The sequence below is a fragment of the Amphiprion ocellaris genome, chromosome 3 (assembly GCF_022539595.1).
Source record: "Amphiprion ocellaris isolate individual 3 ecotype Okinawa chromosome 3, ASM2253959v1, whole genome shotgun sequence".
Classification (NCBI taxonomy): domain Eukaryota; kingdom Metazoa; phylum Chordata; class Actinopteri; family Pomacentridae; genus Amphiprion; species Amphiprion ocellaris.
Window position 1 is genome coordinate 1,543,122 of NC_072768.1, and position 22,336 is coordinate 1,565,457.

Below are 22,336 nucleotides of genomic sequence, written 5' to 3' on the forward strand. Positions count from 1 at the left end.
TGTTGTTTGAGTAAAGTTATTTATTTCTAAGAAATGTACAGTATAGAAAATACTCCATTCCATTTCCAAAATATTCTATGTCAGTCAGTCAGATAAGAACTTGTAAACGTCACTTAAAAATGAAAGGGACAGGTCTTTTTTCCGATGCCACCATGCTACTGAGGTAAAAGACAACTGCTTAAAAACATTAAAAAATCAACATCGAGAGAAAAAGAAACAAACCACATTTATATTAAAACAAGTCCAAAAATGTACAAAAATTCTCAGAAGAGCAAATAAATATGATTCACATTTAATCACGCCTAAATGGTTTTCACTAGTGCAGAGATGACAGCAGAGTGAGAGTTGAACGCACAACTTCCAAACGCCTGGTGCCGAATCTACACACCAGAAACACACACACACAGACACACACACCTGTACACCATACGACAACATCGCAACCTCACAGACCTTTAAAAACAGCGTTGTCCTTCGTACAGAGACAGCGGATGAACACACTACCTCCTCTGTCAGGATCACTAAACATCCAGACGATTCCCTATTTGAACACAACAGCTCGTCATCCAGAACAAGTCCTGTGTGACACATTTACAAAACCGTCTCACAGCTTCTACGGTTTTCCTATTCCATCTTCCCTTCTCAAATATTCCACTACGATGCCTTACGTAGCTCAGACTAAGGACAGAGTAATGCTGCCAAACTGAACCCAACAGGCAGGATGTGATCTGTACAAGTTAAAGAGTCCCACATCAGAAATAAGACAACATCGTCCATCATACTTCAGAGACATTTAAAAAAAACAACAAAAAAAAACAAAGAGAATGAAAGTACAATTTCAGCTCCGGCAGACAGTGTTGAACTGACGGCTGAATAATCACATCTAGAAATCTGAAACTAAAGATGGTAAAGTATCATAAGGCCATGAGTTCGACCAGAGACAGGAAGTGGTGGGAATCTGTAGACGCCACAGACCGGCTCAGTGAGGTAGATTCATTTTTTATTTTTTTGCCATCGCTAAACTGCGCTAGTGGGCTCACAGACAAAAAGACGAAACCTCCGTAGGTCACAGCAGTTGTGAGAAAATACAAAAAAAACATGAAGAGAGCCACGGTGGTTAACTGGGATGGCATCAAATGAACAGGAATGTACAAAAACAAATCAGATCCAGTCCACATTCTGAACAAAAACCAAGAACAGGCTGGCGGCCCTGATCTAGACCCTTAAAGATTCAGCTACTTCATGAGGTGGAGAAATCTGCCATTTCCTTTATGCTGCTCCTTCTTCAAATAATTCAGAACAATACCCGTATATAGAAACTGTACACCCTGAGGAAACCTTTAGGAGGAAGCACTCAAAGAAGCGACCATGCAAACGGAAGGAACCGAGAACTAAAGCTACAGAACTTGTGGGTGGAATCAACGAACGTCGCACTCAAAAAACCAAGGAGGACTTCATGTGTTTCTTCTGAGAAGTTTCGATTACCCTCGTCTGAGGTAAGTCTCTGCGGTGAAAGGTTGTAACTAATATATAGACTTCTTTTAAATACATATATGCATCAACAGGCAAAGACTAAAATAAGACTATCCAAGGCCACTCAATTCCAGGATGTCCAGACCAACTAAACCCATAGTGCACAACAGAGAATCAGGTAGGGACGCTACCAGCACCATCCTGCCGAACCCACTCTGCTGGTCAGAGACATTCTTATACATGAAGGCAGCTTTAAACATGCATATATTGTGTGTTCACTCCAGAAGAGTCGGGCTGGAAACGGACAGTTACTGGGCTGGATGGATGATCAGTGTTTGTCTTGTTGCAGTTATCATCTACACATTCACTCATACATTCACAATGGAAACCAAGGCAACTGCAGGGGGTCTGAGAGTCGACTGGGTCAGGGTGACGGCCTCATCGTACCTCCTTTTCTACACCTGAGTTTAAAGATATGGTTGGAATAGGAAATAGTAAAAACAAACAAACAAAATAAAACACAGTCCCTCTCCTCTCCATCGCAGTCCTGTCAGGATCTCCATCAGATTGTTGACGTGGAAGAGGGCTGTCCAGTGTTCTTGAAGGCAACGTCTCCTGTGTTTGGCAGGTTGACTTAGTGGTTAAAAGGGTCCCTCCTGCTGTAGGATCAGAGTACAAACACTCAACTGAAGTGTCCTTGAGCGAGTCAGTGGATCACACGGAGCTGTTGGTCAGCCGCTGAGAGGAGGACTGTTCTGCGGGGCTCAATAACATTTCACAGTTTAATTATCGTGTTAAAAACCAGCTGCCTAGTTGGATCTTCAAGTCCACTGGTGAGCAAAGGTTTAGTGCAGCGTAAGAACATCAGCGAGAGATGTTTGTGGATTAGAATGTCCCCGTCAGAGTCCTCCGGTTTGGCTCACTGCTCAGTCCGGGTGCTAATAGATGATGTCTGAAAGGAGAAAGAGAGTTAAACCACAGGAGCCAACAGTATCACCATGTTCTTAGGATTAGATACTGAAGGCACAAATATTTAAGGAAGAACGGAAGTTTCTAGAAGCCGAGAGACAAAGTTTGAACATTAAATGTGACGCAGGATGCTTTTTTCCCCTCACTTTGATCAAACAGGGGGGTCACAATCCCGGTTTACTTCCAGGACCGCCTGGAGCAGCCATCATCTGCTGCCTGGAAACGCACAATGAAAACACGTTATACAAGAGATGCAAGTGCAGCAATTTCATTACTGATTCCACTGCCATTTATTTTAACTCGACATAAAACAGAAAGTTGTAAAAGCCCACTGCTCTTCAAAATGTATGTTTTAATATTCAAACTGATGCAACGGTGAAAAGAAGCAAATCCTTATATTTATGAACCCTAAAGCTACCTGAGACTTATATCGCTTTTCCACTACGGCTCGACTACTCGGTTTTTGAGTTTTTGGGGGGGAAATTTTGGAACATTTTTGGTGGAAAAAAAGAAATGTTAAAAAAATGTTTCTTTAGAACATTCACCGCTTTTCAACTAGCACCGACTCGGCTCGAATCTACTGGGTTTGTGGGGTTTTCTATCAGGACTAGTACCTGGAACCAGCTAGTATTTTAGTTCCTACTGGGCCAGAGTTCCCAGCGAGCTGAGTGGATCCGATAATGTGACATCTACAGAGTGCAGGCCACTGATTGGACAGGGAGTGACGACACACCAGACCTGTACCGTGGGCGAATGAAGACACTTTTCTGTCTTTGGTGATGGACCAAAGAATACAGAGAGAGCTGGACGGTGCGACTCACAACCAGAAAGTTTATCAGGAGGTCTCTGAGCGGACGGCCGTCCACGGATACAGCAGGACAATGAAGCAGTGTCGGGAGAAGCTGAAAAAGCTCAAAAGTGACTATCGGTCCATGAAGGACCACAACGGCCGGAGTGGGTCAAACTGGAGGTGCTGGAAGTGGTTTAGCCAAATGGACGACCAGCGAGCAACAGGAGGGAGAGTGGCCTCGACTCCATCACTGCTGGATTATTGGAGACCATGTTGGAGGACGGTGAGTGTTTTGTGACCACCCACGATGAGGTGAAACTCAACTGTAATGGAAAATGATCTAAACCGAGTCGAGCCGAGCCGAATAGGTGCTAGCGGAAAAGCACCTATAATGAACATTCTTACCCTGGGTGTAGGAAACGTTCTGGTGGAAGGCCCCTCTGCTGGATCATCATGCCCTGGAAGTGTCCTCCAGGCCGGGGGTGTCTGTACATGGCCATGCGTGTCTGACCCGGGGAGTACGGCAGCTGCTGGGGCCGCTGCAGCGCCTCCATCAGGTGTGGGTGAGGTCTCTGGGTGGCGTAGCGCCCTGGATCTGGGTACGCCTGGCTGGGGTAAGGGGGTCTGTTTCCACAGCCCTGAGGCATCATATGTGGTGGAGGAACGCCGCCCTGCTGCATCCCTGGGTGCAGCGCTCGTGGGTCATACATGAAACCTGACGTCATGTGTGGCTGGGTGCTCCTACGGCGGGCGGCAGCATTGTGACTGTCCAGGTCCAGGATCTCTTTAGGGCTGTCAGGTTGCTCTGTGCTCTCGCTGTGAGCCGGCTTGGCTGGGCTGCCTCCTCCAGCCTGCTCCCTGCTCTCACACTTCCCCTCCTCGGTGCCCCCAGGGTGTGGTCCTACATCATGGACAGGTCCAGGAGACACCAAACCAGTCCCACTAGAGCCTTCAGAGCCCAGAGGCGACAGACTGCTCTCCTTTGACGGACCGTTGGCTCTGGCGCTGGCTACAGGGAGGTAAGCATTGGGTGGCATCGGCTGCTGAGGCTGGTAATGAGACCGATGCCACTCCTCTGGGGGGTAAGACCCTCTACCGTTGGCCTGGTTGTGGACCTGTGCTTGGGGATGGGGCTGGGGGTAGTAACTCTGCTGCTGGTACTGATGAGGCGGGTACATATTGCCGTGAACCTGAGGGTGCTGTTGGCCGGGGATGTGGTAGGAGTAGCTCCCTCCCTGCTGGTGGTAGTTGGGGTGGGGAGCAGGATTGTGCAGAGCGTTTATGCCTTGGTTGTGATATGGGTGGTGGGCAGTTGGAGGCATGGGCCTGCTCATGTTTGTTTGGTTGTAGTGTGGATGTGGAGGGTTTCCCATGCCGTACGGACCCATAGCTCCATTCACCTGGCCCTGGGAGTGAGGAGGCACGGCTGGGTTGTGACCTTGTGGTGGCCCTCTTTGGGACTGCATACCCAGATTATTACCCACGAGCTGGGTTTGATGGTGATTGGGGCTAAAAGCCTGATGTTTATAGATAATATTCGGCTGCCCAGATGTCACCACAGTGTGCTGCGGAGAAACGGCAGTGCCTTCTGAGTCTGGCCTGCTGGTTGGCTCACTAGGTCTCTGATCGCCGTGGTCTGCTGGGCTCGGCTGGGAGGGTAACAGTGGGGCAGGGTGACTGGGTGGCAGAGAGGTGAGAGGGGCTGGCTGGGGGGGTTCAGACTGAGATCCTTGAGTGGCACCATGTGGCGTCCCGTGCATGGGGCTGTTCTGTGTGGGGCATTGTGGCGAGATGCTGGGGGGGTTGTGGTGAGGAGGTAGCAGGGAGGCGTGTTGTGTGTTCTGGGTCACCGGCCGGGGAGAGCTCTGTGGGAGGCTTTGAGGGGGGGTACCACCTGAATGAGGGTGCTCGTGTTTGTGGGTGTTCTGCTGGTGTTCACTCTGAGCTTTCTGCATTTGTTTTAAGTTGTTCTCTGATATTTGCTGAGTGGAACTCTGAGATGCTGCGACATGCAGAGGTGATGCATTCTGGGGAGGGAGTGTGGGGCTCGGGGCGTTCCGCTGTGGGCTGTTTGGTGTGTGCTGAGGGGGGTCAGTGGAGGTGGGGTTACTGGTACTGAGATGGGATGAAACAGCAACAGCCATATTCTGCTGAGGAGGACAGCAGCTGGCAGATTGTTGCTGGAGATCAACTTCCTGTCTGTGACTCTCTGGTCTAGAAGGATTCTCCTGTGACCTTCCCGGGTTCGGGGGTTTTTGCATTCTATCTTCCGGCCCGCTGTAAGGTCCTGGCAGGCTAGGGACGGATGGGCGCTCTTGGTTAAATGGAAAAATGTTTTTGTGTGTCTTGGCTTCATCAGAAGGGTTGCTTGCAGACATTTTGTTCTCTGAAGTTATGCCTGTTAGTAAAGAATAAGGAAACAAGTTAGTGTGTAAGAATGCTGTAAGGGAGGTCATTCACAGACAGTAAAAAGAGTCGGGAGAAGATCAAGAAAGAATTGAAGTTTCTGTCATTCATGCTACTTATCCAACTGATCAACTGAACATCACAAAAGCCATGAATTAAAAAAAGGACCCATGTTCAGTTCTCTCTGAACCTGAACTGATGGCTGCCGTCGCTTCTGCAAGAAATTTAATTGAACTGATGAATATTCAATTTGCCACTTACTGTGAGAGACAATTAAAATTTAAGCGTGAAAAGCACTCGACATAGAGAAGGAGATAGCATGGGGGCTGTTCTAGCAAACAAACTGAGACACAAGAGTCTAGAACAGGGGTGTCAAACATGAGGCCCGCGGGCCAAAAGCGGCCCTCCAGAGGGTCCAATCCGGTCCTCAAAGTGTAAAAATTCCAGAGAAGACATTAACTGCAGATTGTAAATTAGTAAAACTAGAAATTTAAAATCGTTTCTGGACCATGACAAGTTGTTTTGATCATAAAGTAAAATATTAGATTGTTCATTGTTCTTCTGTTATTTTGTGTCTCGTTTTTGTGATATTTTGTCATTTTTGTCTTTTTTTTCGTCTTACTTTTGTTGTTTGTCTCATGTTTTTGTCGTTTTGTTTCATGCTTTAGTCGTTTTGTGTCTCATTTTTTGTCTCTTGTTTTTTTGTGTCATTTGTCTCATGTTTTTATCATTTTGATTCTCGCTTTTGTCATTTTTGTCATATTTTGTCTAGCTTTTTTGCCTTATTTTTGTCATTCTGTGTTTTGATGTATTCATTGTTTTTTGTCTTGTTTTTGTTCTTTTGTGCCTTTTTTTGTCTCACTTGTGTCGTTTGTCCATTTTGTTGTCGCTTTGTGTCTCGACATTTGAGGTTGTTCATAATGTTTTGCAAAAAGTTGACTCATTACATGTGGACATTTTCAGAACGTACTTTTTTGTACTAAACCAAAGGAAAGATTTGGATTAGTATGCTCTGATTTTACTGGTGTGGCCCACTTACAATCAAATTGGGCTGAATGTGGCCCCTTAACTAAAAGGAGCTTGACACCCCTGATCTAAAAAGAACATTTATGCAGAAAAAGGTCAGCCTGCGTTTGAGTTCTGTCATGCAGAAATCAGACGACTGGTGAAATGGTGCAGGAGAAGGTCAGGTCTACCTTTGGGGTACGAGTCTGTCTGTGGCGAAGGCTGGCTGTCTGGGCCTTTGTCTCTGGCAGGACGCAGCAGCTGAACCTCCAGGGCAGGGGGAGGCTGTTGAGAGGGGTGAGCTGGGATGCTGCCAATTCCTGATGGGGGCCCAGGCTGCCTAAAGTTGCCTATGTGCTGACCGGCAGGGGGTCCAGAAGAGGCTGACAGCTGCTGCAGGGCCAGCATCTCTGGGCTCTCCAGCATGGAAGCCAAGCGTGCCCTGCCCGAGGAGTCCGGGTGGGGCACAGGGGGATGTAAGGACATGGGCCCCTGGGAGCTGGCTGCTGCAGACATTTGATATTGGGCATTAGAAGGATGGTGGGGGTACCCAGCAGCTTCCGGCCATGGTTTATGGTTCATTGGAGGGGGGATTCCACCGTAGCTGAAGTTGCGTTGATTCACCATGTTGGGATCTTGCATGCGCATGCCGTTATGCCTCTCCTGACCCTGATGGTTCATCCCGGTCCACATGTTGGACAGGCCCATACCAGGGGGCCTCATGCCTGGGTAGTTGTGCTGGGGTGGCCCCTCTGGTCCTGCGAATCTGTTGCCCATAGGATGCATGGTGTGGCCCTCTGGACGGTGGTGGGACGGGTACATGCTGGCTTCAGGAGGAGGTCCAGGCTGGAGGCCCATGGGACGCGGGCCCAAGGACGGGCCGTGAGTCGGACCAACGTACGGGTGCTGCTGGGGAGGCTGCTGCTGGTTAGGATCCATCGGATACCTGGGGCCCATGTGATGCTGGGAAAATAAAGAAGAGTAAGGTTTGATGTTTTGATCAGTACACCTGTACAACAGAATTAACCCTCCTGTTGTCCTCATTTATGGGCACCAAAAAAATATTGTTTCCTTGTCTGAAAAAAAAAAAATCCAAAAATGCAGTAAAAAAATTCTTGTCAAAAATGAGTAAAAATCTTCCAAAAAAATCCTAAAAATATCTTAAGTGATTTCATATATATCAGTAAGACTTCTAATATTTTCTTTAAGAACATTCACATAAAAATCAACCAAAATCCAGCAAATGTTGCTGGATTTTGGTTGATTTTTATGTGAATGTTCTTCAGAAACAATTCAGTTTAACATTCCTTTTTTTCCACCAAAAAATGTTCAAACATTTCCCAAAAACGTTGAAAATGTGAACATCAGAAGTTTCACTGTGAAAATCTATTTTTTCCGCCACATTTTGAAACTTTAAAATGGGTCAATTTTGACCCCCAGGACGACACGAGGGTTAAATTTAAGAAAGTTTAATGTAAGTAAGTACAATATATTTATATATCACCTTTCACAGATACAAAATCACAAGGCGCTTTTAAGCAATAATAAAACAAAAACAACAATGCTAAAGGTATTAAACTGTTAAAACGGGAGCAGCAGCTAAAATAAAGTGCATCAAAACATTAAATAAAGCAGTTACAGGTCAACCAAAAGCCTGTCGGAATAAAAATGCTTCCAGCTGCTTCAAAAAAACTCCACAGGAGTCGACCGATCTCAGCTACAGAGGAAGAACATCCACAGGTTTGGTTCTAGAGCTTGGTAAGTTCAGTCACTGCGGGTTTTATACTTGGAACGAGGGACAGCAAGTAACTTTTGTTGGCCCGACCTGAGAGCTCTATTCGGGGCATACGGCTGAAGGAGGTCGGAGATACGATATGGTGATTGGCCACGTAAAGCCTTCAAAGTTATCACCAGTATTTCAAAATGTTCGCCTACATTAAAATGTGTCCTACATACCTGCATGCTGAAGCTGTGAGGCAAGCGGTTCAAGTTGGGGTCTCCGTGTCTGGAAATGTGGACTGGGTAGGCGAAGCGGGGATCCATGGCCATTCTCTGGGCGTACATATGTGGTCCATGTGGACCGGGAGGAGCAGCCGGATGACGGAGCTGATAAGATAACAGTATTTCAGATGCAAATCAAAAGAAAAACATCAACCCTCCTGTTGTCCTCATTTACAGGTACCAAAAAATAGTTTCCTTGTATGCAAAAAATCCTAACATTCAGCAAAAAAAATTCTCCAAATTTCAGAAAATTTGCAAAACCTTCAGGAAGGAAATTCCAATAATTCCTTAAAAGTTTCCCTTAAATGTCTTATTTTTGAAAAATCCCTCAAATTTGGCAAGAAAATTCTTGTCAATATTTTCAAAAAATGGTAAAAATCTTTAAAAAAAAAAAAAATCCTAAAAATATCTAAAGTGATTCCATATATATCAATAAAACTTCTCATATTTTCTTTAAGAACATTCAGAAAAAAATCAACCAAAATCCAGTGAAATTCGCTGGATTTTGGTTGATTTTTTTCTGAATGTTCTTAAGAAACATTTTTAACATTTCTTTTTTTCCACCAAAAAAATGTTCAAAGATTTCCCAAAAATGTTGAAAATGTGGACATCAGAAGTTTCACTGTGAAAATATTTTTTTTCCACATTTTCAACCTTTAAAACGGGTCAATTTTGACCCACAGGACGACACGAGGGTTAAGCTGCTGATGAAGTGACAAATTAGACTCACAGGTTTTTGGAAATGCAGAGTAAAGTTGTCCAGTAGATACCTGTTGCCCTGGGTGGTACAGTCCCCTGATGTCTCGTTCATGTAGGTGGTGCTGGCCTAGATTCATATGGGGGTGAGGGGGTCCCTTAGCCCAGTGAGGGGGGAGCGGGGGTCTCGTCATCTTGTTGTCCTCTTCCTCTGAGGGTGTGCTGCCTTTGCCTCCTAGGGAGTTCCGCTTACGTTGGACTTGTTCAGTGGCTCTGATCAAACTGTCGGGTCCTAAATGTTTGCTGCCACGGTTACGCTTTTTGTCCTTGCGCTCCTTGTCCTCTCGGCTGATGTGGAACTCCTCGTCTGTGTCGCCGTCCTCTGAAGGAAAGTGTTTCAATATTGCCCGGCTAAAACACCGTTCTAGAGACTCCGCCATGATGGTGTACTCTGAGGATAGAGGGACAGAAGTTATTACGAACTGCCACATCTTGTACAGTCACACACATAAATCACATACCTGTAGAACATAACAGCTTTCATCTATATGCAGTCACTTCCTTCTTCTACACACAAATGCAGACCAACACACATGCCACATAGAGTACACAACCACTCCTCAGATCTCAGCCCAGTGCTGCCACACTACAACAACTCTAAATCTTACCAAGTCTATTCGTCTTATTTTTAGTCAAAATGTCTCGTCCCACGTGATTTAAGATAAATTCACTTAACAAGAGACATTTCAGCAGATGGAGGGACTTGTTTTAAGACAATGCATCTTAAATATCTTGTTAAGTCAAACAATCTTGAAATTATCTTGTTTTGAGTTGAATTTTACAAGAAAACTCAAAATAAGTTTAACCCTTGTGTCGTCCTGCGGGTCAAAATTGACCCATTTTAAAGTTTGAAAATGTGGAGAAAAAAAATTGACAGTGAAACTGCTCATGTCCACATTTTCAACAATTTTCTGAGTGTGAATGTTCTTAAAGAAAATATTAGAAGTTTTACTGATATATATGTATTCACTTTAGATATTTTTAGGATTTTTGGAAGATTTTTACAAATTTTTTGAAAATATTTACAAGAATTTTCTTGCCAAATTTGGGGGATTTTTTTTTTTTTTTTTTTTTAAATAAAATTTTTAAGGGAAACTTTTAAGGAATTATTGGAATTTTCTTCCTGAAGGTTTTGCAAATTTTCAGAAATTTGGGGAATTTTTTTGCTGAATTTTTGGGATTTTTTTCTGACAAGAAAACTATATTTTTTGGTGCCCGTAAATGAGGACAACAGGAGGGTTAATACATCTCAAATTAGGAGGTTACATGAAAGCAAAAATCTATTTTTGAGTGAAAAACTGCTATTTTTTTTAGCATGTCTGGCTTATTTTAAGACACCTAAGCTTGACAATCCTGGTAAAATATAGATTAAAATAAGTTCTCCAGCTAATTTTAAGATCTCAGTATTCTAAATATCATATCTTATTTCAAGAAATCTTACCAAGCCATTTTTCACTTGTTCTATCGTCAGATTTTTTCACTTATTTCAAGGTAAAAGTTCCTTGAAATAAGTTTGTTTTCTTGTTTTGAGAGGAGCATTTTTTCCAGTGCAAATGACCAGGTCAGAGGGCGTCGGTTGACCCCTGCTCCTCCAACCCCTTCCTTCTCCTCCTCCTGCTCCACCCTGGGCCTCCTCACCACTCTCCTCCCCCTTGTCCCTGGGGAGAGTATTCAGTTGGATGGATGGCTCCAGACAGGGGGCTTAGGGGCTGGAATGTTTCTCTGGCACTGCAGGGCTCGGAGCCCCCTGAGCACTGGAGCACAACTCAATCACTCCCCATTAATCACTGTCAAGGCTGCCCTGGCCCCGGCCCCAACACTGCACCGAGTCCGGCCCCCTTTCTTTAGCGGTCTCTCCCACTGTCACCCCCTGCCTCTCACCCCAGAGATGCATATATGCACTTCTTTCTCACAACACACATGTACCGAAATGAATTCGGATGCATTCGTCTTGTACAGAGACCAAGCTGGTAACGGGGGAATTGTGGGGTGTTTGTGAAACTGTTTTGCTCACCGCTGTCTTCTCCGTTGTATTCCATGCAATTTTTAAACATGAGCTTCACGTCGGAACAAAACTCTTCCTTTGCAACGTACTCGCCGTCATTGAGCTTCTTCTCAATAGTGGACAGGTCCATTGGAGTCTGAGGGGGATTGGAAGAACAGGAAAAGTAAAACAATACACACAAAACACACATAAAATAAATCCAGCGTCACATTATCAGTGAGAACAATGACAGAATTTTGTACCTGGATGATCTCGTGGTAATTGGGGGCGTAGGACTCATCAACTGGCTCTAAGAAAGGCCAAGCATCTTTATGGGCTTTCAAGGCTTCCAGCACTGAAGAATGGCGATCAGATCAGACATCAGAACAGACACGAATGCAGACTGACACAAAGCAACAGGTTTCAGTAACCGTACTGTGAGCGTACCTTTATACAGAGCAGTGTAGTCGTCATCAATTTCATAGCTGAAATGTCAAACACAGGACGTGTTACAATAAAGCAACCTACAGTGATTCAAGTAGAAAGCTGCTCTAGAGTTAACTGTAAACAGAATCCTACAATTCTTTATTCTTGCGTGTTCTGTGGACAGGAGAAGACGGCTCTAGATTGAGGAGTTCAGGCGGCAGGTCTTTTCCTTGAGACAACAACCAGGCCTTTTCCTCTCGCATCTTTCGCCTCTTTGCTCGCTCTGGGAGAAAAGGATGAACACAAGGAACAATTAGAAACACAAACAATTTAAAAAAACACCAGAATTTGGAATCTGCATTAACTTTTGTGTCGTTCTTTGGGTCAAAATTGACCCATTTTAAAGTTTGAAAATCGGGGAAAAAAATAAAATATTTGCCATATATGCCATATTTTCACAGTGAAACTTCTGATGTCCACTCTGGGGGTCAGGCGTATAGGTTCTGTAAAGCATCTTGAGACAATTTGACTGTAATTGGCGCTATATAAATAAAATTGAATTGAATTGAATTTTCATCATTTTTGGGAAATCTTTGAACATTTTTGGTGGAAAAAAAAGAAATGTTAAAAATGTTTCTTAAGAACATTCACATAAAAAAATCAACCAAAATCCAGCAAATTTCACTGGATTTTGGTTGATTTTTATGTGAATGTTCTTAAAGAAAATATTAGAAGTTTTACTGATATATATGGAATCACTTTAGATATTTTTAGGATTTTTTGGAAGGTTTTTACTCATTTTTTGAAAATATTTACAAGAATTTTCTTGCCAAATTTGGGTTGTTTTTTTTTTAAATAAAACTTTTAAGGGAAACTTTTAAGGAATTATTGGAATTTTCTTCCTAAAGGTTTTGCAAATTTTCAGAAATTTGGGGAATTTTTTTTAACTGAATTTTTGATTTTTTTCAGACAAGGAAACTATATTTTTTGGTGCCCATAAATGAGGACAACAGGAGGATTAAAACAATGCTTTGATTGCCTTTTAAAGCTTTGAAGCTACAGTTTAAACTGAACTTGCTGCCTATTGAGGCTGTCAGGGAGTCAATGGAAACCAGGCGTTGGCCATCGGAGACGGCAGCAGCTCAGATAAGCAGAAGGAGAGCGATTCATTGGCCGTCGTTTCTTAGGCCCAGTTGATCAAAAGAGCAGAACCGAGTACAGAGAGTGCATATGTATCACTGCTTTATCTTTCAACATGAAAGGCAGAGAGGCCTGCCAGCCCCCCTGCCGTGTGGATTAAAGATGTTTGAGGGAGGATTCCACATATGCAATCCACACAGAGAGTAGGCCAGGTCCTGCTGTTCATCTATAATACATTAATGAGGCTCCTCCACTGAAGCACAATCAGCAGTTCATTAACCCTTGACAGATGACATCAGAGGGAGGGAGAAGAAGAGAAGTGATCCTGTGATTAAAGGCCCTGAACATTCCCTCTCACAGTCTCTGTGTACGATACATAAATCACAAGGCTTTGAGTGCAGCTATGCTACTGCAGATTTCTCAGCCGTCAAGAGCCAAACTACACCAATGAAGATGTGAAAGACTGTGTGTGGGGTGCCCTTGACAATCCTTTCTGATAAAACCTCCTACCTGCTGCTGACAGATCGCTGATGACAGAACGTGAAATTATTGCTGCTTCTCGATATTTGGCTTCATTTATATTTTGTAACCTTTCTGCATAAAGTACCACCAAGCCTGCTCTAGGGCCACCCTCTGGGTTATTATTTAGATTTGAAAATAAGTTGAACAGCATCCCATTTGCTTCTCCGTTCGAGTATTCATCCATGTTACCCTCCACAGCTTTGATCTTCTCCATCTTCTCTCGCTGTCGTTCCTCCTGCAGAAGCCGTTCCTCCTCTCGCCGCTGCTCGGCCAGCAGGACCTGTCTGTCCAGCTCTTCGTCCTTCCTCTTGTCCTCATCTGTTACAGACTTGACATTGTCCTGGAAGCAAATACACAAGTCTATTAATCTGTCCTGGTCTCATTTTAGGTATCTCATGAGATCTTCCACAGACAACACAAGGAATAATGTAGAGAAGCAACACAGAGAAGAGATATTTTAAATCAAAAATCACTCCTCTGGGTGAAAAATAACCAACTAAAAACAGGAAACTGTTTAAGCTTTAAGTATTGTTCAGTCAGTCAGTGGAGATTGTGTCTGTCTTGTTTCAAAAAGCATGAATGCAGACACACACACCTCTTCCTCAGGTTTGATGTGATTTTCAGAGAACCGTTGAGATGTGCGAACTGGGGTTGGGTCAAGCAACTTCTGTTTCTGCTCCCGTTCCTAAACAGAGAAAAAAAGGAGAGAGAAGTTAAGTTTGTCAGTGATTCTTCAGCCTGTTCTATGTTATTCTGTAATCGAGACGTAAGCAAAAAAGGAAATTGTGTAATATTTGGAAACACCTGATTGAATTAGTCCTTGTTTTTTCATTTCTGTCACCTTCAATCACAACTTCTACTCCTTATTATTTCATAATGACATCTGTATGAACATATGCCTCTAGTTTATATCGTCAAGCATTTCTGTGAAACTTCAAGGCAGATAGACGACCACCACACATCAGGTAAGAACACTGAAAGGCCCCTGGGTGTTGTGGAGGAGCAGTGAGCACTGAGAGGTCACTGGTTCTGCTCTCCCCTCCCCCAAACCGATATCTCTCCTACCTCTGCCTCAGGGTGACAGCCAAGCTTGGCCAAGGAAATAAATCATCAACAGAAAATCACACTGAGCGTCCTGTATGATCCAATTAAATATGTGTAATAATTATCTTGTGTTGGTGTGAAGGCATGTTGTGCGAGTTTGACAATAGAACTTCCTTCAACTTTTAAACATGGAGCTTTCAATCCTGAAAATAGTCAAACATATGCATGTAAATACACCTCAATGATCTACCAGCAGGTAAAGCAGCCAGTAAGGGAGGAAACACCAGCCATCAGAGAGCTTCGAGCAGGTCCTTTGAAAGCCTGTCTAAATCAGGGACTGGCCTCTGCAGCTCATGTCAGAGTTTATCTGGGAAGCAGGACTGTGAAGACCTGCCAGCCTGGCAAAGCTAACAGCACTGAGGAGTGTCACAGTCATGCTTCTGGACATCAATAAAACAACTAGAGAGACCTGAAACCATCTACTATGAGAAGCCTCTGTGTGTGTGTGTGTGTGTGTGTGTGTGTGTGTGTGTGTGTGTGTGTGTGTGTGTGTGTGTGTGTGTGTGTGTGTGTGTGTGTGTGTGTGTGTGTGTGTGCAGGTGAGGCAGCATAAGAAGAGGGAAGATGTGGGGATTGAGAGGCAATGAAAGGAAAGAGAAGGACTCAGAGGAGATAAAAGACAAAGGAAAGACAGATGTTCAAGATCTGATCTATGGTATAAAGCCCTCCACAACTCCATCTCTGCCTTAGTGGGAAACACTGACGTATCCCCAGGCTCAGTCCTCCCTACGTTACGACCAGCACTAAATTCCCACCACCATCCACTACACACAAGATAAAGTGCCGCCGGTGTTGCTGCTCAGAGAGGCTGACAGAATCCTGCAGCGCAGCAGAGCTGTCAGTCAACAGGCTCCATCCTGCCTCAAGGTGAGCTCCTGCCAGCTGTCAGCGCCCCGTGAAATGGTTGGTGACAGCAGCTCGAGACACGTGGAAAAAAGATTGGAGAAAATGTACACACTGTATTTGGCATGCTTGTATGAGAACACCAATGTAAAGACTGGAATTTATGTCCACACATATGCGACTCTAAAAGGGAGACGGCGACAAAATAGACTGAGCAAAACACGACAACAGTTTCAGACACTTGTCTCATACGATCAAATGGTCCACTGCTCAGGCTGTGAATAAACTAAATTAGTGCTCAAATAATTTACCCATTAACTAATGAACCAATTGACAGAATATTAATAACAATTTTGATCAAAGTAATTCATCAGGAAAATGGTTTAACATTTGCTAGTTTTCTGCATTACTGCAAATTGAATTGATCTTTGAGATTTGGATGACTGATAGTATTTGCTTTGTCTTTTACTTCATAAATGTAGTTGATGTAAACCAGGAGTGTCCAACATGCGACCCGCGGGCCAAAAGCGGCCCTCCAGAGGGTCCAATCCGGCTCTCAAAGTGGAAAAATTCCAAAGAAGACATTAACAGCAGATTGTAAACTAGTAAAACTATAAATTTAAAATCATTTCTAGACCATGACAAGTTGTTTGGAACATAAAGTAAAATACTAGATTGTTCTTTTGCCATTTTGTGTCTCATTTATGGAATACTTTGTCTCGTTTTCGGCGTTTTGTGTTTCCTTTTTGTGTCGCTTGTGTTTTTTGTCATTTTGTGTTTGCTTTTGTCATTTTCGGTCTCGGTTGTGTCATTTGTGTAATTCTTTTGTCTCGTTTTTGTTGTTTGTCCATTTTTTTGTCGCTTTGTAACATTTTTGTCTGACTTTTTTGTCTCTCTTGCCTTGTTTCGTGTCGTTTGTCTCATTTTGTTGTCATTTTGCATCTCATTTTTGTGATATTTTGTCTTGTTTTTGTTGTTTTTTGTCTGGCTTGTCGTTTTGATCATAAAGTCAAATCCTACATCATCAGTTCCAGATAGCTGTGACTAAATGTTGTGTTCCTTTGTTGACACTGTGTGATCTGGAAGTCGTAATGCGGAAATGATAAACTGAGGCTGAATGTTGCTGCAATTGAACTTATTTTTCTTCAGAAATTTCAGGATGTTCATGATGTTTTGCAAAAAGATAATTCCTTAAATGTGAACATTTTTCGAATGAATTTTTGCACTAAACAAAGGAAAAATTTGAGTTGTGGTTATTTCTAGGTTATTATGCTGTGATTTTACTGGTCCGGTCCACTGGAGATGAAATTGGGCTGAATGTGGAACCTGAACTAAGATGAGTTTGACCTCCTGATGTAAACTAAAGGACTATGATTGGTTTAAAATATTTCAACTTTGCCCAACGACTGACAACAAACAGCAAACTGGAAAAAAAATGTCTAGTTCAGGCTGATCTTCTACAGCAAATGAAGGACAGCATCTAAAGTGTGCGACGGTGGTGATCTAAAGAATATGATTAATAAGTGGGGTGTTCTAATGCAATCTCCTGCTGTGTGACATCAGTTAAACGTATTGGCATACAAGGAGAACATTAGTGGAATGTGTTTCCCTTTAACCGAGCCTGTTCTCTGAGCTGATTCTAATTAATCAGAGCTTTTCCCACACTGTAATCATGTTTGATAGAGATCATAAGAGATCAAGAGAGCTGTCGTTACATAGATTTGTCTCTTAAAGTTACAGCACTATAGTGGAATATCAAGCTTTCGCAAACGTCTCTATAATACTCCTGTACTGATCAACCAGATCATCTACCATCTGTACGGGAGCTTTCACTATGACTAACCACCAGACTGCTCTACTATTATGTAAAGAGAGACGTTATACCAGGGCAGTCAAACTCATCCTAGTTCAGGTTCCACATTCAGCCCAGTTTGATCTCCAGTGGGTCGGACCAGTAAAATCACAGCATAATGACCTATAAATAATTACAATTCCAAATTTTTCATTTGTTTTAGTGCAAAAAAGCACATTCTAAAAATGTTCACATTTAAGGAATTATCTTTCTACAAAATATTATGAACCTGACATCAAAAAAGAGACAAAAAATTAGACAAAAAACTTATAAAGCCACCAGAAAAACGGACAAACAACACAAAAACAAAACAAGAAATGACAAAAGATAAAAAAACACAAGCGAGAGAAAAAGAAAACACAAAATGACAAAAATGAAAAGCAAAACAACAAAAACATGACAAAATGACAGAAGTCAGACAAAAAAAGACAAAAAAACAACAAAAACAGGACAAAATGTTACAGAAACGAGCCACGTGCATTTTTTTGTCATTTTGTGTCTCGCTTTTGTAATATTTTGTCTTGTTTTTGTCTTTTTTTTGTCGTTTTGATCATAAAGTAAAATATTATATCATTCAGTTCCAGATGACTAAATGTTGTGTTCCTTTTTAGACACTCTGTGATCGGGAAGTTTTAATGTGGAAATGATAAACTGAGGCTGAATGTTGTTGAAATTGAATTTATTTTTCTTCAGAAATTTCAGGTTGTTCAAGATCTTTTGCAAAAAGATAATTCCTTAAATGTGAACATTTTTGCACTAAACAAAAAGGAAGCAAGAGGAGCTGTGGTTATTTCTAGGTTATTATGCTGTGATTTTACTGGTCCTGTCCACTGGAGATCAGATTGGCCTGAATGTGGAACCTAAACTGGGATGACTTTGACACTCCTGGTCTACAATCTTCCTGAAGTTAACCCTTCAAAAGTCTGACGACAGGTTTGACAGGCATACTATCTTTAAACACAAAAACACCATTTATCTGAGGTAGAAACTGTAAAAACAGAAAAATTAACTTTATTTTCATCCTCGCAGCAGTGATTAAGGTACTCATCTGTTCCATTGGAAAGCTTAACCAAATCTAAGCTTAAATTTTGATTTTTTAATCAAAATTTCTTTATTCTACATGTCTGTCTCATTTAAAACAAAACAAAAAAAAAATCATAAACCATTTGCCCAAACCAGATTCTGTAAAAAAAACAAAACAAAACAGGAAATTCTGTGCTCCTCTGCACAACCACGATGCCATTAGTGACTCACCTTTTATTCCCCATCACTGATGACACTTGTAGGCACTTGCTGATTCAAATTTTTCCTCCATTTTTGTAAGATAAACAATCAAAGAAATTCGACTTTAAAGACATTTCTAGTTCTCTATATTTCTGGTCATTGTTGTGTGGTTTCATAACACTATATTTCAGTGAAAAATAAGCCAATGGTGAATAAAAATCTGATTCTTATAAAAAAATGCCCAGAAACTATTTGGGGTGCAGAGGGTTAAAGGACTGATGCCAGCTTCTGTGCCAAGCCGGTGCACAGAATTAAGGGCAGGCAGAGAACAGCTTTCCTTCTCTCCACCTGTCCTGTAGCTGGCACAGTTAAGACTCCACCATCCTAAAAACAACCACCGTAGGAGGACAGTGACCTGTGCCGGAACATAGAAGTAGCTGAACAGACAGCAGAGAGGACCACTGGGTGATTTACAGGACAGATTTTAGCTTAAGGTGAGGTTAAAATTATAAAGAAAGCACTTCTTGGCCATTTATTGGCAAATAAAAAAACAAAAACATTAGTCAGCAATCAGATTTACATGAATTTGTATCTTTAGCTGTTGGTTGGACTTTCTGTTTTTGATCTTACGCTTTTACATGTGACACATTTTGTTGAAACCGTCTCACACAAAGCGGCGTCAATCAATGTCAGGCAGTGTATAAATGCCTTGATATTATAGAGTCTGCATCGTGTCAACAGATAGAAGAGACCCACACTGCAACAACTCTAAATCTTACCAAGTCTATTTGTCTTATTTTTAGTCAAAATGTCTCGTCCCACATGATTTAAGATAAATTCACTTAACAAGAGACATTTCAGCAGATGGAGGGACTTGTTTTAAGACAATGCATCTTAAATATCTTGTTAAGTCAAACAATCTTGAAATTATCTTGTTTTGAGTTGAATTTTACAAGAAAACTCAAAATAAGTTTAGCCCTCGTGTCGTCCTGCGGGTCAAATTGACCCGTTTTAGAGTTTGAAAATGTGGAAAAATATAAATATTTTCACAGTGAAATTTCTGATGTCCACATTTTCAACATTTTTGGGAAATCTTTGAATATTTTTTGGTGGAAAAAAAAAGAAATGTTAAAAATGTTGGAAGTTTTACTGATATATATGGAATCACTTTAGATATTTTTAGGATTTTTTTTGGAAGATTTTCACTCATTTTTTGAAAATATTTACAAGAATTTTCTTGCCAAAGTTGGGGGATTTTTTTTTTTTTTTTTTTTAAATAAAACTTTTAAGGAATTATTGGAATTTTCTTCCTGAAGGTTTTGCAAATTTTCAGAAATTTGGGGAATTTTTTTGCTGATTTGTTGGATTTTTTTCAGACAAGGAAACTATATTTTTTGGTGCTGTAAATGTAGACAACAGGAGGGTTAACACAACTCAGATTAGGAGGTTACATGAAAGCAAAAATCTACTTTTGAGTGAAAAACTGCTTTTTTTTTTTTTTTTTTTAGCATATCTGGCTTATTTTAAGACACCTAAGCTTGACAATCCTGGTAAAATAGAGCTTAAAATAAGTTTTCCCAGCTAATTTTGAGATCTCAAGATTCTAAATATCATATCTTATTTCAAGAAATTTGACCAAGCCATTGTTCACTTGTTCTATTGGCAGATTTTTTCACTTATTTCAAGGCAAAAGTTCCTTGCAGTAAGTTTTTTTTTCTTGTTTTGAGATGAGCATTTTTTTCCAGTGCAGTAGACATTGTGAACTGCTGTAGGGGACTGAGGTGGTGAGTGTCTAACCTTGTGCTCAATCATGCTGCTGATCTCAGGCAGGAAGTTCTGGCTGATGACTCGGTAGAGGTGGCGGTCCTGTGGAGAGGTTTTGTCCTTGATGCTTTCTGCCAGACTGACCCACTGTTCTTCTGTGTCACACACCAGGGACCAAGCGCCTCGCTTACGGCCTGCTAGAAGCACAGAGGAGACACACTGGATCACTGACTCTGGGGCAAATTTGTCGACACAATTAAGTGAGAGTAAAAGAAATGGTGGTCATAACTTAAGTAAGGGACGAATACGAAGTCAGCGTGAAGATGACAACGCTCATATTCATGCAGTCCTCTCACCTGTGATCGGGGGAAGGTCCTCCAGGCCATTTTCTGTCAGCACTTCTGACACTTCATTTTCCACCTCACTGAAAGGAAAATAAAACTACAAATAAATCCAAATTTTTCCTACAAAACAAAAATCCTATTACATCTTCAATGCCTGTAGACACCACAGTCCTATTATCACACTTGTTTTATGGCTCTTATCCAGGTTGTTTTCTCCTCACTAGATCCTTGCTGGTATTGGATCCACTCTCAGATCTACGTCACTTTGGATAAAAGAGTATGTCAAATGAAGTTGTAGAATTATATCATGACCAGAACTGTTTTAAATATAAGAGCAACTGTCCTGCATTTTATAAATGAATACTAGATTGTTCATTTGTCATTTTGTGTCTCATTTATGTAATATTTAGTCTTGTTTTTGTTGATTTTTGTGTGACTTTTGTCGTTTGTCCCATGGTTTGTCTCGCTTGTGTTGTCATTTCGTGTTTCGCTTTTGTCATCTGTACAATTTTTTTGTCTCATTTTTGTTGTTTGTCCATTTTTTGTCGCTTTGTAACTTTTTGTCTGATTTTTTGGTCTCTCTTTTGTCTTCTTTTGTGTCGTTTGTCTCATTTTTTTGTTGTTTTACGTCTCATTTTTGTAATATTTTGTCTTGGTTTTGTTGTTTTTTGTCTTTTTTTGTCTGAATTTTGTCATTTTGATCATAAATTCAAATACTATATCATTCAGTTCCAGATAGCTGTGGCTAAATGTTTTCTGCGTTTATAGATCCTCTGTGATCTGGAAGTTGTAACATGTAAATGATAAACTGAGGCATAATACTGCTGAAATTGAATTTATTTTTCTTCGGAAATTTCAGAATGATCATGATGTTTTGTCAAAAGATAATTCCTTAAATGTGAATGTTTTCAGAAATATTTTTTTTGCACTAAAACAAAGGGAAAATTTGGAGTTGTGGTTATTTATAGGTTATTATGCTGTGAACACTGAACTGCTGTAGGGGACTGAGGTAGTGAGTGTCGGACCTTGTGCTCAATCATGCTGCTGATCTCAGACAGGACATTTTAAATATAAGAGCAACTGTCCTGTACTTTATGAATGAATTTACATGATGCTTCCATAACTGCTTTTTGGAATTAATTATAAATCCCACACACACATGGCATCAGAATATGTGCCCAAGAAATATTTCAAACAGTCACTACATTTCGGATTCAGTTGTGGGCTACAAGCAACTCAGCAAAGAACAAATAACACGTATCTTCAAATCCTGATTCTGTATTATTTTCTAGAATGTTGCAGCTTTTATAACTTTTTTTTGTTTCAGTATATAAATATACAAACGTTAACTAACATCCACGCAGCCAAAGACCACATGGCAGTTAAACGCATGCTTTCTTTTGACACATCCCGTACATCTGCGCAACACATGCATGGCTGTGCATCAGTATTTCACTACATTACCCCGTTGGCACCGACAACAAACAGCTTTTTTCACCTTAGCTGAGGGTCCTCTAACTTTCTCTTCTTTGGTGGTCTCCCCCTCTTCTTTTTCTCCGGTAATGTTAGTTCAGTTGTTTCACTGTTGAACAGAATAAAACAGCTTTTAAAAAATATAGCCTTTTAACACAAGTAATTAGCAGTAGAAGATCTGTATAATTAAGCTCTATAATGAACCCTTAACAGGCCTGTAAACATGAGCTGAGCTCCTACTGCAATTACAGCCTCACCGC

The 22,336-nt window shown here is 41.6% G+C and overlaps 1 protein-coding gene across 2 annotated transcripts in view; it reads right to left on the reverse strand.

Moving 5' to 3' along the window:
- Positions 1-22,336, reverse strand: part of LOC111567816 (chromatin remodeling regulator CECR2) — a 45,172-nt gene continuing 22,836 nt past the window's right edge. Inside the window, exons 5-19 of one of the 2 annotated variants that reach the window (XM_023269145.3) lie at positions 22,102-22,185; positions 20,616-20,683; positions 20,293-20,453; positions 14,068-14,157; positions 13,662-13,812; positions 11,964-12,093; positions 11,832-11,869; positions 11,648-11,739; positions 11,415-11,541; positions 9,415-9,791; positions 8,600-8,749; positions 6,835-7,606; positions 3,638-5,630; positions 2,589-2,658; positions 1-2,425 (exon numbers count right to left, since the gene is read on the reverse strand). In XM_023269145.3, coding sequence (XP_023124913.2) covers positions 2,607-2,658; positions 3,638-5,630; positions 6,835-7,606; positions 8,600-8,749; positions 9,415-9,791; positions 11,415-11,541; positions 11,648-11,739; positions 11,832-11,869; positions 11,964-12,093; positions 13,662-13,812; positions 14,068-14,157; positions 20,293-20,453; positions 20,616-20,683; positions 22,102-22,185 — 4,285 coding nt within the window. In that variant the 3' untranslated portion in view covers positions 1-2,425; positions 2,589-2,606. Of the gene's footprint in view, positions 2,426-2,588; positions 2,659-3,637; positions 5,631-6,834; positions 7,607-8,599; positions 8,750-9,414; positions 9,792-11,414; positions 11,542-11,647; positions 11,740-11,831; positions 11,870-11,963; positions 12,094-13,661; positions 13,813-14,067; positions 14,158-20,292; positions 20,457-20,615; positions 20,684-22,101; positions 22,186-22,336 lie in introns of both variants that reach the window. The other variant, XM_023269144.3, reaches the window with a different exon arrangement.